Below are 19,162 nucleotides of genomic sequence, written 5' to 3' on the forward strand. Positions count from 1 at the left end.
CTCAAAAATTCTTTATTGTGCGAGCGGACTTGTTGGCTTGTAGGTCCTCCGTCCATCGGTCATCCAATCGTTCAGCCATCAGTCGTCGTCATCTCATCTGTCCTCAGATTTCCATTGTTGGAATCCCGACAGCCAGCTAGTTTGTCATCAATCGGGTTGTCAATCAGTCAGTCGGTCAATCCATCATCAGTCGTCAGTCCGTTGGTCCAACAACCACCAGCTCCAGTAGTTTCATTGAGCTAAGACATTTCAGTGGATGCCAAATTTTGTGAATTTCAACATCTTGAGATGTGCGGTGGACGCACAGGATGTTCTCAGTTGTCCAATGGAGGCACAGGATTTTCTCAGTTGTGGGATGATGCACAAGTTGATATTGTGCTGCCTATGAATCCCATCGACAGTATGAAACCGCTTGTAAATCCAAGGTCGACAAAGACGGTCTATAGCTGCCTATAAATCCATGAATGCTATGGAGCTAGTTGTAAAACCGTGGTCGAAATGAATGCGTATGGAGCTGCCTATAAATCCATTACCGTTTTGGACTACTTGTAAATCTGCAAATGATGTATGCAGGCACACTTTTTCAAATAGAGCAGACAATGCTCAAGTTTTCTCTTCCAGTTGTGTGGTCATGCACAAGCTTTTCTCTTCCAGTTGTGTGGTGATGCACAAGCTTTTCCTCTTCATTGGATCAAAAGCTGCCTATAAATCCAAGCGAGGGTATGGAGCTGGTTGGACATATAGATCAATAATGTTAATATGTTTGTAGCATGGCTTGACACCATAAATAGTTTCATTTTGTAATGGGCAACAACATGTGCATTTGACGGATTTTTATCCATTTCTTGAAAGTGCCAGTGGTGTTGTCTACATTCAGACATAACATTGCTAGTGTTATGGAGGTCTAGTTAGCTAGGGTTATGTATCCTAACCTTGGTACAGTTAGGACATAAGGTACCCTTAGTACTAACTAGCCTTATCCAAGGTTCTCTATCTCCTAGAATGTTGTGTCTGCTTGTTTGCTTCGAACATTTGTGAGACGTTACAATCTATGCCAGGAAAAAATTGTGAGAAATTCGATGTTTATGAAAGTCGAATTGCTAAGGAACCTTGTTGTATCATGGTTGAGTTGCAATCTTGACTATTTATTCTAGATCTCACGCCTAAATCGATTCTCGTTGAATGTGCTTCGTTATGTAGGTAGCAATCAGCAGCTAAAGCTTGTTATTTTGCAAGTCCACGCGTATCTAGGCATGGAATAGCTATTCATTGCCAAGCGGCTGATAGCAGTTCTAGTAATGGCTTTTTAGCATAGAGTTTTATAACTGTTTGTTGCAAGCAATTCAGCTCATCGATGCTGGTTGAATCAATCCTGTTTGAACGAGATTGGTAAAGTTCATGGGAGGTAGGTGCTTGATGCAACTTCAAGGGCAACCCACTGCACGACGCTTAGGGAGCCAGAGCAGAGATCGACCAAAGCTAAGGCAAGTCATGGTATAGGTGGCTATGATACTCAACAGACCACCCAATGGGACTTGTTTTTCTTGGCAATTCATGCATATCTTCGTTGCGTAAGAGGCAACCCACTAATTGCCGTCGATACCTATGAGGGCAGCTTTCTTTGAGATGGTAGATTGTGTATGGATGAGGATGTTAATTGGAGACCTTCACGAGGGTCTCACTACTGGAGCTCCCGCCAGCTAGCCTCCATCCCGCCCCCATAGTTTTCTAACTGTTTGTTGCAAGCGATTCAGCTCATCGATGCTGTTTGAATCGATGCTGTTTGAACAAGATTGGTAAAGTTCTTGGAAGGTAGGTGCTTGAGGCAACTTCAAGGGCGACCCACTGCACGACGCTTAGGGAGCTAGAGCAGAGATCGACCAAAGCTGAGGCAAGTCATGGTATAGGTGGCTATAATACTAGACAAACCACCCAATGGGACTTGTTTTTCTTGGCAATTCATGCATATCTTCATTGAGTAAGAGGCAACCCACTAATTGCCGTCGATACCTGTGAGGGCAGCTTTCATTGAGATGGTAGATTGTGTATGGATGAGGATGTTAATTGGAGACCTTCACGAGGGTAGCCTTTCCTCTACCTCGAGAGTGATCTTTGCGAGGATCTACAATTGGGTAGTGACGCAATAGCCTACACCTAAGGTCTCCCTGTGCTTGTGTACTGACCTTTGGTTGTCTTGTAGGTTAGCTTGAGGGTATCCAAATTTGTAGTGACTAACCTTTTAGGAGGTGTTTCAGTATGTATGTGTAATCCGTTTTTCCTAATAAAGCCATTGCTCACCATTTTCCTTCACTTCCTCAATGTAGTCTAAATTTTGAGGGAGTCTCCTGCCTCACTCAGCATAGCCACAAGCCTCCTAGCTCGGGAGGTCAAATTCATAATGTTATGACCCCAAGGTCATAGCATCAGTTGGCTTTAGTGATGGTGTTAGGTTCAAGAGATGACCCGTTAAAAGGGGTTGGTTAGTATTCCCGTGTATGGGTGCCCTTAGGATAAGGACACCCCTAGTTGAGCGGCTTCGCTCATTTGTGGGGACCCCTTGGGATGGACTCCTTGGGATACCAGGACCTACAACAGGCCTATGTCTAATCTGTCGTAACACATGGACTGGTGGACTCTCGTGGTACATGGGACTCGGGGCTTGTGGCCATGGATGTGGCATGGTGCTTGGCTAGCCTCAAGCTCAAAGGGTGATCTTTTATACCGGATCTATAGTTGGGTGGAGAGCTCACCAACACCCCCAATCTGGTCTTCCTAATCTATGGTTGTTTTGCAGGACTTGGGAGTCAAAGGAGAACTTGGACTACACACAACTTGGGCCTAGCTAAACCTTCGCCTTGGGTACTCGTTTTCAATACCTATGCTTCTTTGTTTTGGTCGACTTCAAATAGAGGTAAGAGCTTAAGCCTTATCGCCAAGCTACTACAAGAGGCTGGAGTTTGGTTGCCAAACTTAAGAAGCCAGAAGAAACCTAGACACATCAAATTCCAACACAAGTTACTATGTGACACAAGGCCACATCTCTCTTGAACCACTCCTGTTTCTTAGAAAAGAATATCCCCACTGGTTGATGCATGTCATACCTTCTCTTTGTTATTATGATGTAATGTATTTTTAGGACTTAATGCATCTTTTCTCCTATGTATTTTCATCCTTTCTCCATGGCACTAAGGTGCCTATTGTGACAAACTATATTCGTGTACTGAATCCTCCAATTTCCTTAAAAAATAGCATCACAGAATATATCTAGAGCTCTATCATCAAAAAGGTGTACCGATACATTCAAGATTAGCACAATGCTCTGAAGCATTAATATGTCTTTCATGCATCTCTCACTTTTATAAAACACAGTTACCTGTTCACCATCCCTTAAATTGCCATTTTGAGCCATGCAACCTTTAAAGGTTGCATGGACAATAGAGAACCCATACCTAACAGGATTTTCATAAAAATACTATTTCGCAAAATGAGAAGCAGTTGAAGCCTTAAACAAAAAATGCAAGTTACCTTCAAACTAGTCTCGATGCCTTCCCTCGCTTGTGACACCTCAACAGGTGGCATGGTACGTCGAACGCTTTTCAAAGGAACTGCATTAGAACAGGAAACATATGTCTATTTGGTAAACCCCCCAAAAAGAAACGAGAAGACCATGTTGGTGTTTATTTTGTGTCAGCATTCATCGTAAAAACAATGAGATGACCACTTAATTAACATTTTATATACCAAACTAAGTGATAACAAGAGGACACCAATATTAAAATCTAGTGTTGATAGGGAATGCAGTTCCGGAATCTAGATATCAAGAGGATTATGTAGGATCGAATGAAAGAGAGAGTGCAGGTAGCAAAGAGTCGCACGAGTCTTAGCCATCACGTCAACTAGGATAGTGAAAAAGAAAGAGTTACAAAGTACTTGTACCTAGACCTAGGACTAAGTGTCCTAGGTGTCACATAGGACTGTCCTATGTGGCCTAAAAGGCACTAACACTACAAGTGCCTATATTTATGCCTACAAGGCACATACCATGGCCTATAGGGCATCACTAGAACCACCAGGAGATGGCCTACAAACCCCCCTCCATGGGATGGGCTGAAGTACTCTGGAAACGTCTCAGAATACCTGGTATTTTCTGGTCATGGTGGCACATGTTCATCCAAAAGGATATAGCCACCTATGAATGTACAAGGGATGTCAGATCATGTAACAAAGGGAAACCTGTCTGAAGACTTCGAATTTGGGACGAGGAAGTGCCTTTGTAAACATATCTGCTATGTTGTCCTCTGTGGGAAGATAGGACAACTCTATGTCTCCTGCTGACAACCGCTCCCGAACATAATGATAGTGAACTTCAATATGCTTGGTATGCGCATGAAACGTTGGGTTATGCGCAATGGCCAAAGCACTCTGGCTGTCAGTGTAGACCATAGTGGAGGATGTATGGTGTATACCAAGATCTGTAAGTAACTGTCGAAGCCAAACACACTCTACTGTAGTGGTGAAAGCTGCCTTGTACTCAGCCTCACAGCTAGATGTGGCAACTGTTGGTTGCTTCTTGCTAAGCCAAGAGATACATGAATTGCTGGTATGTGACACTCTGGTGTCGGAACATCCTGCCTAGTCACTATCCATGTAAGCATGCATGGTAAGTGAACCCTGATCACCATAGAAGAGGGCTAAATCCTGAGTGCCTCTGAGATATCTGAAGACTCTCTTCACTGCCTGCCAATGCTGTGAACTGGGCATGTGCATGAATCTACTAAGCTGAGATACTGCATACTGTAAGTCAGGTTTGGTGTGACATAAATAAATAAGGCATCCAGCAGCCTGCTGATAAAGAGTGATATCACATGGTGCGCTCCCATCATGAGCTGAGCTAACTTGAAGCCACGGTCCACTGGAGTAGAGATTGGCTTGCAATCCTCAAACTGAAAACGATCAAGGAGCTGTCCAATATACTTGGACTGAGACATCATGATACCCCCCTCAACATGAGCAAACTGAATGCCCAAATCATAATGGAGCTGTCCCATGTCTGACATGTCAAAAATCTGCTGCAAATCAGCCTTGAAAGCTGCAATTTGCTGAGTATCTGGGCCCGTGATGAGCATATCATCCACATATAAAATCAGCACTAAAAAATCAGATCCACTCCCACGGACATAAAGAGTGGGTTCTGTGGGACTATTCTGAAAACCAAGGGATAGTAAGTGTGCATGAATTTTGGCATACCATGCCCTGGGTGCCTGCTTCAAACCATAAAGGGCTTTTCTAAGCCGGCATACCTTATTTTCAGAATTAACAACCTCAAAGCCAGGAGGTTGTGTGACATAGACTTTTTCCTGCAGATCCCCATGAAGAAAAGCAATCTTGATGTCAAGTTGGTGCACTTGCCAATGATGATGGGCTGCAATGGCAATGACACATCTAATGGTAGTAATCCTAGATGTGGGAGCAAATATCTCCTCAAAGTCAATGCCTTGTTGTTGGGCATACCCTTTTGCAACAAGACGGGCTTTGTATCGATCTATGCTGCCATCAGATTTCCTTTTTAATTTGTAGACCCACCGGGTACCAATGGCATGCTTGCCGGCAGGGAGATCTATTAATTCCCATGTGTCATTTTTAGCAATGGAATGTAACTCAGCTCTCATTGCATCCATCCGTTCTTTGCTGTCAAAAGCATCTTTATGGCACAAAGGCTCTTCATTGCAAGCTGTAGCAAGGAGTGCAAACTCAAGAAAGTGACCATGCATCTGTCTATTCCCTGATCTTGTCCGGGCAGCAAAAGGCTGATCTTGTTTGCTCTCCCTCAATGTATCAAGAAGCCATCTGGGAACTTGCCTTTGCTGTCTATTGACAGCTCTTTCTTCAATCACGGCATCATGAATGGTGGGATCATTTTGTGCTGGAAGAGAAATTTGCAAATCAGCATGGGGTACTAGCTGATCATTGCTTGTTGAAGGCCCTACAGGAGGCTCATGTTGCTGGTCAAAGTCTTCCTCTGATGAAGGCAGAGGTAACCAAGAGTCAAAGGCATAAAACATGTCAACATCTGGCTTAGCTTTACAGTCCAGAAGAGGAGAAGCTGAATGTTCAGCAAAGATTACATCTCTACTGACAATAATCTTCTCAGTATTTGGTTGATATAACCGATACCCTCTGCTCTCCTGGCTATAACCAATAAATATGCATTTGATTGCCTTGTCATCAAGCTTATGTCTCAGCTGAGATGGTACATGAACATATGCAAGAGACCCAAAAACTCTCATGTGTGAAAGTAAAGGCTTCCTGCCTTTCCATGCTTCATAAGGTGTAACAGTCTTCAATGCCCATGTAGGTGATCTATTCAGCACACAGTTGGCACACATCACTACATCAAGCCAAAATTTATTGGGCAAAGACTTGGCCTTAAGCATGCATCTGGCCATCTCCATTGTGGACCTGTTTTTCCTTTCAGAAACAGGATTCTGCTGAGGAGTGTAAGGAGTAGTGCATGAATGAATAATGCCCCGTGAAGACAGAAATGCATCAAACTCCTTGGACATATACTCTCCCCCCCTATCTGTGTTGAGAGTGACAAGCTTGCATCCTGATTCATTCTCAACCATACAGCCACCTCTTAAAGCATGAGAAAACTTCAGATTTGGCTTTAAAGGATATATCCAGCAATATCTTGTGAAATCATCTATGAGAATCATGAAATATTTGTACCCCTCAATGGCATTTGTCCTCATTGGGTCACAGACATCATTAAATTTTGGCTTGATGTAGTGATGTACAGAGAATCATGAAATATTTGTACCCCCCAATGGCATTTCCTTGGTGAGTTTTGGACAATTCTTTTGAAAAGGAAACCGATGCATCTTACCCAAAAGACAACCCTCACACACATGTTTGGAAACTGTGTGAGTTTGAGGTACATCATTTGCCATCTGCTGTGAATGTAGCTTTGCAAGAGCTCTATAATTGAGATGACCCATTCTCTCATGCCAAAGATGAGTTTCAGCAAGCTGTGAATCTGAAATAGCAAATGCTTCAATAGAAAGTGCAGCTGAGTGATAATCAAGGTGATAAAGCCCCTTTTGCAAAGTGCCAGTGAGAACTATGGCATTCTCATCACGAAGATCATAAACTAGGCATCTGTAGCCATCAAAAATCACTCTGAAACCTGAAGTAGCAATTGCTGAAATTGAGATCAGGTTGACTTCAATTCCAGGCACAAAGAGAACATTTGTCAAAGTGACTAGATGACTTGAAATAGATGTGAGCTGCACATCTCCAATTCCTTCTACATCATATGAAGCATTATTAGCACATGTGACAGTCCCCCCTCGAGGTGTATCAGCTAAAGAGTGAAACAACTGTCTGCAAGATGTGACGTGCTTGGAGGCACCACTATCAAAATACCAAGACTGAGCATCATTAGCAGTAAAGAGTGCATCAGCTTTGGAGGGATCAAATGAGCAATGGACAACCCATGCCCAATCATCCTGAAGAGCATGTGCATGTGAAGCATATGCTGGCTCATGGGATTCAATAGCATGTGAGGCATTAACTGTCAATCCTGCTTTCTTTTTCTCCGACGCAATGCGCTTCCTGCATTCTGAAATGTCATGTCCATGCTTGCGACAATAGTTGCATCTTTTCTTCTTTGACTTATCTGCTGTATTTTTAGATGCATGGGAGGAATTACAGCTGCTATGCGCAGATTTAAGCTTGCCCATAGGCTTGGAAGCCTTGCCTCTTCATGTCTGCTGTGAAGCAAATGCATGATCAGGAATAATGGCTTGTCTATTAGCTCGACTTTGCTCTTCCTGCAAAAGCAAAGTAACTAGATGATCAAAAGAATAGTGGTTTGGATTACCCATGGGCACTAATCGAAGGGTTGTAGCAAGCCCTTGATATGTATCTGGCAGTCCATTCAATGTGGTACCGACAAGCTGTGAATTTGGCACCACCTCATCGATGTTAGCAAGTTGTTCCATGAGGTCCTTGACCTTTGTCAGGTATGCATCCATAGAGTCACCTTCATTCATACTGACTTCCTGTAATTGCCTTCTCAAATATGCAACACGTGCCTCATTGCGAATCTGATAGAGAGAAGCCAATTTATCCCAAGCATCCTTTGCTGTCCTGCAAGACCGGATGTGTGGAATAATGATTCTCTTGCATGATAAAGCAATACATGAATGTGCATTTGCATCTCTTTTGGAAGAGCAGCAGCAGGAGTGCTAGAAGATGAGGCATCAGGAGGAGTACCCCCTGCAGAGGGACCAGTAGTAGAGGCAACCACTGTAGCATTGGCTGGCCTCAGATCAACCCCAGAAACAATATTCCACAAATGCTTTGCAACAAGAATATGTTTCATGAGATAAGACCACATCGGATAGTTGGTGCCATCCAACTTATCATCTTCACGAAGAACACCAAATAGATCTTGATTGTTCCCAGCCATAGCAAATGTGATACCCTGAAAGAGACCTGAAAACCCAAAAGCCTCAAGGCTATCACTGCAAAAACTGGCTGTCCAAAAATGACAGCAAATATCTGCAAATTTCCAACCCAAATCAAAAAGGGCGAATGCAGATCTGACCCAAATGTGACTGTGGCAGGCAATGTTCACTGCAAAAACAGCAAATCTGCCCCAAATTTAATGAGGGCAAATAGGCCAAAAAGAGGGCAAATGCAGAAAAGCCCCAAATTTTGCTGAAATTTTTGCAAATGTGACCCAATGTATGCGAATCTGACTCAATGTCCTGTAGAAAAGGCTCAATGTCTGAAAATCTGACTCAATGTCCTGCAGAAAAGGCTCAATGTCTGAAAATCTGACTCGATGTCCTGCAAATGCGACTCAATGTATAGCCTCAAGGCTTGAAGCTGCAAAAGTATGAGTTACTATCCCAAACACCAGTTGAAATTGAGCTCCCAACACAAAAGCCCCAAATTTTATTGACCTGAGTCATGGCGTGGCACAATGTGACAGTCCTGAACCTGAAATTAACTAAAAACTCCAATTTTTGGAAGGATTTCAGTTGTCAACCTTGTCCAAAGTATTATATTGACAGGTTGAAGGTTTAGATGTCAAAAGCCCTAAATTTTTTGTTGGAAATTATGGTTTGACAATAAAAACTGTCAAAAAACAGTAAAAGACTGCAAGTAATTTCACATGTGCCAAATGTTGTACCAAATCCCGGAACAAGTACAACGTACGGCGCATGTACTGAACAAACGTACAGAACAGTACAGAATCCAATGTACGGCTGTACGGATGCAGGCTGTACAGCTGTACGGAAACACATTACGGGACAGATATGCTGACTGTACGGAGCCCTGTACGGTGGTGTACTGAACAGGTACGAAAGCTGTACGGACAGCTGCTGTGTACGGTTGTACGGAGCAGATCCAATGTACGGTGCACATCGTAGGTACAATGTACGGAATAGTATGGACGATATATGAGCAGTTATGATGTACTGAACTCAGCTACGAAAGTATTGAAGCAGTTACGATACCTTCTGTACGGCTGTACAGAAGGTGTATGGCGTAGTACTTCTACCGTACGGACGTCTGGTGTACGGCATCACAGGTACGGAGAAGAAGGTACGGCTGTACAGAAGGTGTATGGCGCAGTACTTCTACCGTATGGACGTCTGGTGTACGGCATCACAGGTACGGAGAAGAGCGTACGACTGTAGCAGGTACTGGTTGTTCCGTACAGCAGAGGTCCTGATTGCAGGCTTGTTTGTATGTGGGTCCGTACAGTCGTACGGACTGTACGGATGGAGGAGCAGGTAGGCTGAAGGGAGCTGGTGCGAGTCCAGGAGCAAGAAGCAAGTATTAACGTGGCTCTCATACCACTGTAGGATCGAATGAAAGAGAGAGTGCAGGTAGCAAAGAGTCGCACGAGAGTCTTAGCCATCACGTCAACTAGGATAGTGAAAAAGAAAGAGTACAAAGTACTTGTACCTAGACCTAGGACTAAGTGTCCTAGGTGTCACATAGGACTAAGTGTCCTATGTGGCCTAAAAGGCACTAACACTACAAGTGCCTATATTTATGCCTACAAGGCACATACCATGGCCTATAGGGCATCACTAGAACCACCAGGAGATGGCCTACACATTAAGCCAGGAGCTTTACCTCTAATCTATGATGAGTTGTGGAATGGACAAGGTGGGATCTTCCCAAGCCACCAAGAGTGAACAGTTCTGCACAAGAGGAAAGCAAAGGCTAAAACCAAGAATGAGCTTTCTGATGACGAAGCATGGCTGTGGACAGCAGAACTTGAGCAGATGCAGGAGGGATATAAAAAGACAGGCAAGTTCTGGATAGAGCAGGAACCAGGTTCTCTTCTGAAGGAGTGCATTTTTAACACCAGCATTGTGTTGTTTGTACTTTGTGGAGCTCCCCCTAACACATATGAAGCTTGCAAAGTGGTCTGAAAGCCAATCTTTAGTGGCTATGGCATTCTGCAGATTAGGCCTGGTGGCAAAGGCTTCTATATTAGGAGCAAACTGAGAGCTTGAGATTGCTGGGCTACAGCATCGAATTCCAGTGTTTAGCAGTTTTCCCAACTCCGTGCAGCCAGATATGTCATCAAAAAGAGTTCTCGGCATCAGTGGCCTGGTCTGGGTATCACTTCCAGACCCCTCTATTTCAGGATAGGGCAGAGTACTACTGCTCCCTTTATTTCAGGATATGAAGTTTTCTCAACTGCGTGCAGCCAGATATGTCATCAAATAGGGAACTCAGCATCATGACCTGGTCTGGGTATCATTTCCAGGCCCCCTTTATTTCAGGATACGGCAACGTATTACTGCTTCATAGGGAATCTATACTTTGCTCAGGCACCCCTAGATTCTAATAGATGGGCAATGAGCCTCCCTATAGAATTCCTGTATTTTAAGGGGTTGTGAAGTTTTAAGTAAGGCAGCATTTTGAAATGTTCCCTTGAATATGAAACAGGTGCAAGAGGGTGGGACATTCTGCAAACATATGTCCAAATGAAGCTTATGAGGGAAGTAGACAGCAGAAAGGATGAACTATCAGCTCAAAGGAAGATTTGGGTTATCCAAACCAGCATAACATTGGAATCAACACACATATGAAGGACATGGAAGCAGAAATTTCAATTCCAGCAACAAGGGGCAGAATCCAGAAAATTCACAACATAGGGAAAAGGCAGTAGAAGGCAACAAGAGGGTAGGGACCACACACACATAGAGTTGCAAAGACGAAGGCAACTCAAGGGAAAAGGATGGGTGGCCAAGATGTTGAGACTGCACATGCAGGGGTTCCCTACAAAGCAATGGTGGAGGAAGAAATGAAGGATGAGCATGACAATCAGAAAGAGGACGACTCCTAATAGGGCCTGCAGATTTCTTCCCCAACCAATTTGACCTGGCAGCAAAGCGAATCAGGAGGTAAGTCCAACACTGGAGTCGAGAGCTCATTGGACAAATAACATAGTCAAGGATTCTGATCCATGTAGACCTATCAAAGGTGGAGCAGCTAGGAGGGCATCTTTTTCTGGCAAATTTAGGTCATGACTATGACGTTTTTCCTAATTAATTTCACAGGTTAAGGGATGTATATACTTGCTCAAAAAAGAACCTTTTCACCCCATGCTCAAATAATTTTAATATTAAAATACATCCAGTAATTCCTTTTTCTTTCAAAAAGGGTTATTCATAACAGGACTGTTGAAGCAATACATTAAATCGTGTAAGGTAATCACCTTTGTGAAAATCTGCACCAGCTGGCTCTTCTAAATGGCCATTGGCAATAGGCAGCACTTGTTTTGGCAAATTCTGTGGGACAGGAGCCATGCTTACAAAAGTACTTCTAAGCTCTTCTGTCTGCTTTTCTAAAGACTTGAGAATGCTAGAGAGATGCTGCAATTCTGCCAGCACATTTTGGATCAGAATCTATAAAGAACTTTCCAGATGTGAGTGAAGGGAACGTTAAAAAGTACCTTCAGTTCGGGATTTGAGCATTTCCCGATTTGTCTTAGCCATCTCAGCTGCAGCAATTGCAGCAGCATTAGCTGCAGCTGTGGCTGCAGCAGCAGATTCCTCAACTGGACTTAGTTCCCCCTGTTTTTCTTGATTGTCACTCTCAGAAACTACACTGCATATCCACGCTTTCAACTTGGGAACCAAAATCCTCTGCAAACCCACAACCAATTACATCAGACAACACGGGTTCATAAAATATTAACAATAGCAAATTTATCACAGTATCATACAAAATCAAAGTCGTTTTGCTCCTTCCTCAGAGTGTGAGCATATACTGACTGTCAACTGCAGGAATAGGGTTTTGACAGAAAATGGCAGCTTATTTTTGTAACTTCACGTCCAAATCCTATTCAATGTGAGAAGAATGAGCATCCAGTTTGACCCCTAACTTGGAGTTCAAATGTAATAGTCTGTCATCTGCATCCCAATGTTCACTTAATTGCACACTTTCAATGAAAATACTAAATTGCAATGCAAAGGCTTTTTGGAGAAGACCTGAAACAGAACTCCTGTCCCGGCACCAGCAGCAGTGAGGAGACCAACTCCTATGACTACTTGTGACCAATGAGGTCGTGCACGGTCTTGCACCACTGTTGACGGAATGCGACCAACAATCTGCTGAGCTGCTGGCTGCTGTTGAGCTATGGGAACTTCTTGGCGGGAAACTCCAGACTGGGTTTGTGATGGTGGAGGAATAGTATATCCACCTGGGCAGGGGGGGAAATGTTGTGAAAAGGATCAAATATGAGAGTAAGGGAGTGAGTCGTATTTTGATGTCTACAAAGAAACCTTCAAATTTTAATTTTCACTAATGTCTACCAAGAATCTCCCTCTCTTTCCCATTCTACTAATAGAGGCTCTCTCTAACCTTGTCCAATGTTTAGGCATGACGAATTATGTCCAGAGATGCCATCCAAGTTTGGTCTAGAAAATTAATGTCCATGGGAAAAAAGTTTACCTTGTGATGCTAAAAACCAATAAATTCTAATAGCACTTGTGTGTGCAACAAATTCGACAGCATACCTTCAGGAGAAACAACACTGGTTGTTGGTTCATTTGAAGTAGAATCCTGCAATCATAAGGATAAATTATTTCCACACTTAGATGGACTTGCTCCAAAAAAACTTTATAAGACCCACATAAGTATTAAGAATGAAAGTTATGACACTTCAAAGGTATTGAGAATCAAACTTATGACTCACACAAGCTTAATGACACTTCTGATAAACTTATGATACTTCACCAAAAATTTGACAAGATGTAAAAAAGAGCTAACCAATTACCCAAAGACTCCATAGCATATTCACCAAATAGTATCATGAGAAGTGGAATAACAATGGCTCCATGTGTGACTTCACTTTCCAAAACGACATAATCAAATAAATATATATACCTTTGTAAGACTAGAATATATCCAATTGTACAAATCCTGATTTTTGTAGTTCTAAATAAATAAATGACATATGAGAAAATGCCTAGTAAAGTTGCTTGATAATAAAGTCAAGGCCCTGATGTGAGCCTTATTCATAGTAAAGAAACTGCAAAGACAAAAGCATTTAACAGAAAATGACATATTTAAATTACTATTTGTCGCAAGTGCATGTATTATGCATCTAGAACGACTCTCTAGAACCACCTGTCTGATTAAAAATGCTAGTTCATTGAGTGATAAAGCATGGCCAAGAGCATATTCCAGCTGGCCCATGTTGCAACTCAAGTAATAAAAAGTCAATTCTTGTCCGAAGGCAATCAAATTGACCCTTGTCACAGGAATCGCCTATTGGAATTCTAATTTCTAACAAGCGATTACACAACCCAATTATTTTTTACATTCCCATTGTTTAAACGTCAGGGTAATATTCAAGTGCTACATTTGTTTTGTATTATGTGTGTTGGGTTAGATGGGTCGACTCCCCAACCATGAGCCCCCACATGAAGGGAGTCACTAGTGACACCTGGATAGGGCAAGGAAGAAAGAAGACTGCCACATGAGAAGAAGAGAGAGGGATAAGACGGCTGCCACATGGGAAGCAGATGCAGATCCTTCTTAATATTACTTAGGTCGACCCAAGAGGGCAGATTAGTCCAAGTGCGACTGCCATGATGCTGCTCATTCATGTCAGCTGGGGTCTAGGGCAGGAAGGCTAGCAAAATAGGCCCATATGGAAGGCAGAAGGGCTGAAGCATGTGCAGAAATCAAATACATATAACTTTGTAAGACTAGAATAAGTCCAATCATACAAATTTAGATTTTTTGTTGTTCTGAAGCATGTGCAGAAATCAAATGACTGCTACTAAGGGGGTTTACAGGCCCCCAGCCAAGCTGGTCAGCCTGGCTCAGCCAGAACAGGGCCCAGGCAGTTACAAGAGATGGGGTTGGCCAGATCTGGTCAACCACGAGTTCAAGAAGATAACTGCTAAAGTCCTTGAGTTTAGTCAGCAGGCTCTCTGCTTTTCTTCGTTTGTAATCTGCCGAAAGAGTACCAGATTGAAATAAGGAGTAAAATACTAGAGACACTAGATCAGGCGATCCACTTCGCAAAGGCTTATAACAGCACCTTAGCACACAGAATGCAAGACCTTCAACATCCAGTTGAAGTCAAAAACCAAAGAAAAAGAACAACCGAAAGAGGCATCGACCCACTAATCCCAAGCCTGAAAAGGCTAAGAAAACTACGGGGCTTCTTGCAAAGAAGCCTAACACCAATTCTCTAGCATGTTCGGGCAAGAGGACTTTTGCTTTAAGTGCAACAAGCCTGGTCGCTTGTCAAATGTGTGCACTTTAAACCGTGGTAAGGGTAAAGCAGCTGTCCATTAGTAAGACTCCAGGTAATCCTTTGTACATTGTTAGTCTTGATATCGTTTCTTCTGACAGAAGCTGTAAGCATTGCCATTTAATGTTAATATAATTGGACCCCATGATTTGGTCCGCATGGTGGGTTGGATTTGCAGTTCCTAGTAGCCATTGCTATGTTCTCAATCTCCCACATGGTTGTTCGGAAACGTCGAAGGAGATGGTCCCGAATCTTCATGTGGAGATCCAGGACTTCTCGGAGAACCTGTCATTCCATGTCATGAAATTGGATAGGGTAGACATTTTGTTGGGGATGGAGTAGTTCTTGAACAAGAGACCTCTTGATCGTTTGAATCATATAATTCATTTTCAATATAATGGAAATATTTTTGCTCTTCATGGTGATGTCCAATGGCATATTGATGTGAATTCATGTTTTCAAAGTGAGCAACCTTTCTGTCATGCTGTGGAAACATTTCATTTATTGCAATCGAGTGAATGTGATGCTTTCTGATGTGTTGAGAAACCTGAATTGATTTTATATAATAACACACCTATGAAGTAATCTCCACACGCAATAATGATGAAAATGTGTTTGCTATCCTTTAAAAAAGTAAAAGAGAGAAGTTTTCTTCCAGTGAATCTTTGATATGAATACTTCAGCACTGGATATGGCTGCCCGCACTGGTGCTTCGATGTTGGGTCAGCACCGTGTGGATGACTACCCACTGCTCGTTATAATTATAATAAGAATCAGCCATCTGAAACTGACGCTCAAATCACTGAGGTGATTGACTCGGTTAGTCGAAGCAATTGGGTGAGATTCACCCAAGGCTCAACTAATTCGAGAAAATTTGCAAAGCATCCTGGCGTGTTTCCAAAGGACCTTCCCTTGGGTCTACCTCCTACGAAGCACCTTGACCATATGATCGTACCTAGTGCGCAGCCTGTGTTCAGGTTGCCTTACAAGATACAAACTAGATTGACTAAGGAGGATAAAATTATGCGTTGACTTCAGGAACACCTCTGACTAGGTCAAGTGCAACCTAGTAAGTCACCTTGGGGTGCACGCTTATGTGTAGACTATAAGGGTTTGAAAACAGGTTGACCATCAAGAACAGATACCCTTTACCTAGGATGTACTCATCAATCGGCTCTACAGAGCCAAGTACTTATGAAGATCCATTTGAGAACGGCTATCATCAAATAAGGATATTTGAAAAAGATGTCTATAAGACCATGTTTCATATGTGATTCGACCATAGTGACCATAATGACTATTGAGTGTGGAAGGTATGTGAGTGGCCTATTTACCAAAGTCGAACCCTTTCTTGGATTTGTGAATTTCTTCCATGAAGTTATCTGAGATAGCATTGCCCCCGTCAAACTGTCTACTATGTGCCTATGAATGGTATGTCTTCTAGATTATAGGGACCAATAGGAACAGTATTGCTCCAGAGCTGAAGGTTAAGTGGAGGACTCACTCAGAATAGGATAGTACTTTGGAAGTATTGATTCTCTTCGATGCCCATTCCAAAGCTTATGTCTCAGTGTTTCTCTATATAAGGGGGGAAGAATGTTATGCCCATGTTTGGACATAAGTGGCTAGTGTCAGGGAGGTCAGGTCAACTTATGGTCATGTATAACCTTGGGACAGTTAGTTAGCTTTGTTTATAGTTAGGGTAGTCAAAGGGTTGAGACGCCTAGAACACCCTATGCCTACATAAGAGTGAGCCTCAGCTCATTTGAGGATCCTTGGGGAGTGGAGCCTCCTGTAAACACCCAACTAGGATGGAGCCCATCCAAGCCTAGCGACATATGTGCATGGATGGGGCTCTGTGGTATGGGACGCATAGTCTTACCTACGAGTTACTGGTCTGCGGTTTCCTGAACTCTAGCTCAAATGTGATCCTTGTGAGGATCTATGGTTAGTGGTGACGCGCTAGCCTACACCATGTGTGTCCCTGTTTGTGTCCTAACCTTTGATGTTGATGCAGCCTCCGCAGCCCTCAGCCTCCAGCAGATCCAAAGCAGCAGCAGGCCCCGAGTGTCGGTTAGGGAGAGGGCGCAGAGGAGCAGTCTGCCTCTCTCCATCTCCATCCTCCACGAAGGGACAGCCCTTCATCTACAGTTGTATCTCTGCCATTTGGCAACCATTGTATCTCAGACTCTACTGGCAAAAAGTACTCATAAACAGTAAATACTCTCTACAAAGGGGGGCCCAATCCCACATTCCCTCACATACGCTCACACAAGCAAGCAAGTGAACGGCAGTGTAGCAAGTTATCAGGCCTTACATTGATAGTGGTGGTGGTGGTGGTATTGGGGGGCGAGGGGGGGCCGCGGCGGGATGGTTCCTCCCTATAAAATGAGAACCCCCAGGCCTCAGTTGAGTCCAGCAGAGAGCATTTAAGGCTCAGCTTGTGAGCTAGTCCAGCAGAGAGCATTTAAAACTCAGCTTGTGAGCTCCTCTGACAGCCACAAGTCCTCGCTAGAGGCATGCAGTAGCAGTAAGAGAGCAGCAGTGTAGCAAGTCCTCAGGTCTTATCTTGACGCCAGTGGAGCAGCATGAGTGATGCATTCAAGACTTATCGCTTACTTCATTACCAAGTAGAGAGACTACATGAAATAAAACATTTGCATTCATAACAGATTGACTACATCTCCAATGAAGTACCGTGCCACACCACATCTCACCATGAGTGTTAATGAAGAGTTTCCAAGGCAGCCGAATCTCGGAGGTGGCTTAGCAAATCACGCCAGGGTTCAAGGAGAGCCAATATGGCGATCTCCACAATAGGCACTCCAACCCATCACCACCCTAACTCCATGCAGGAGAGTTCCATGCCCCCTCTTGAATCGAGAGTGGAGCGTCTGTAAGACCAACTGCATGCTGCCACAATTGTCCAAAGCAAAAGGACCTTTGTAATCAAGCTGACAAACATAAACCTCAAGCAGCTTACCAAATAGCTTCACAAAGCCAGGTGAAAGCTTTCAAAAGCATGCTACTTTGAGTAAAACACATCCAACCAAAATACCATACAAATTCTACAATTGACATAACCTATCAGATAGAAACTAGATAGCCTCAGCCCTACCAGGTCTTGTTGGCTTTATTACAATTTACAACTGTGTATTGAACCATCCAAGATCAAAAAAGCTTCAGAATGCATAGTCGCCGTAGTTCGAGTCGTCAGCCACACACATCTCTGCAATTCTTTGGCAACGACATGGGCAGACTCTTTGTTTTTCTTTCGCTGTCCGGTCTTGCCGCAGTATCTGCATTTGAGGTCGGGTCTATTATCCTTCTTCACAGCCTTTCCCTTGCCAATAGATACCTTTGAAGCATATGCTCGTTCCACAACATATTCCTGGTCCAGTTTTTGGCATCGCTCGTCGTCAAGGAGAGTGGCGATCAATTCTGCCAGAGACAAAAGTCTCCATTCACCCGCAAGATCTTCACTATCCCTCCATACGCTAATGGCAAACTTATGAGAAGGATAGCCTTGGTCTCGTCATCCTCGACTTGGACACCCAGATGAAAAAGTTACCTTTAGGTGGACCTGATCCTCACCCAATGAAAAGTTATCATCCCTTTTCAGGCCAAAGAATTCCTGTTTTAGCATGTCATGGGCATCCACAGCCCGTGGCCATGCTGGACTACCACGCAGGCAGCCAGCTCATCAGCAGTCCACGTAGGCAGCCACATGGCCTGCCACGTCAGCAGCTGCTACGTGGGACTGCCACGCAGTCAGCCAGAGAGGACAGCACAGGAACAGGCGGAGCATAGGCACCAGCTCAGCTCATCAGTCTGTTGCCACATGGACTGGTCAGTGCCACATCAGCAGCCAGTCAGCCACCTCAGCCCTAATTGGTGGTGCAGCAGCAGGGTCGGTGAACAAGAGCGAGCCAGTCGGTCAGCAAAAGCCTGCTGGTCTGTTACGCTCTAGCCGAGGTAGCATGACCTTGGAAGAATCAGTCGACATTTCCCTTAAAGGATCTATCTCTGTAATATATGTGTTTGCGCTTCATGTAAATGATCGGGAGGGATTTAATGTCAAGGTCCTAGGTGAGGGCTGATAGCACCAGACTAGGTAGATCTAAGGCCAAGGGCCTAGTGCACACATTGTGCCTAGGGGCAAAGAATTTAATGCATCCCAAGAGAGGGGTGAAATATTGCATTAGGAAGGCCCTATATGGATGACATGTGGCATCTAGATCTATCTAGGGAATTGGGGCTTGCTGAGGCTAGAGAGAGAAGAGAAGTGAACTATTCACGTAGAATTTGAATGAAGATCTCTGTCTGCTTGTTAGCCTCAGCGAGATATGGCTG

General features: G+C 43.7%; 1 protein-coding gene across 2 annotated transcripts in view; it reads right to left on the minus strand.

The window, feature by feature from the left end:
* The window catches only part of LOC147901933 (uncharacterized), a 46,996-nt gene that overhangs the window by 14,055 nt on the left and 13,779 nt on the right, over positions 1-19,162 (minus strand). For both annotated transcript variants that reach the window (XR_015541043.1, XM_087375302.1), the window contains exons 3-7: positions 13,059-13,104; positions 12,531-12,742; positions 11,993-12,185; positions 11,756-11,920; positions 3,526-3,605 (exon numbers count right to left, since the gene is read on the minus strand). Coding sequence is in view for 1 of the 2 variants with exons in the window: in XM_087375302.1 (XP_087231428.1) it covers positions 3,526-3,605; positions 11,756-11,920; positions 11,993-12,185; positions 12,531-12,742; positions 13,059-13,104 (696 nt within the window). In the remaining variant the exon portion in view is untranslated. The remainder of the gene's footprint in view (positions 1-3,525; positions 3,606-11,755; positions 11,921-11,992; positions 12,186-12,530; positions 12,743-13,058; positions 13,105-19,162) is intronic.

Source organism: Dipteris shenzhenensis, chromosome 5, assembly GCF_047967505.1.
Source record: "Dipteris shenzhenensis isolate YYH24624 ecotype China chromosome 5, Dip_SZ_1.0, whole genome shotgun sequence".
In the NCBI taxonomy this organism is placed as follows: Eukaryota; Viridiplantae; Streptophyta; class Polypodiopsida; order Gleicheniales; family Dipteridaceae; genus Dipteris; species Dipteris shenzhenensis.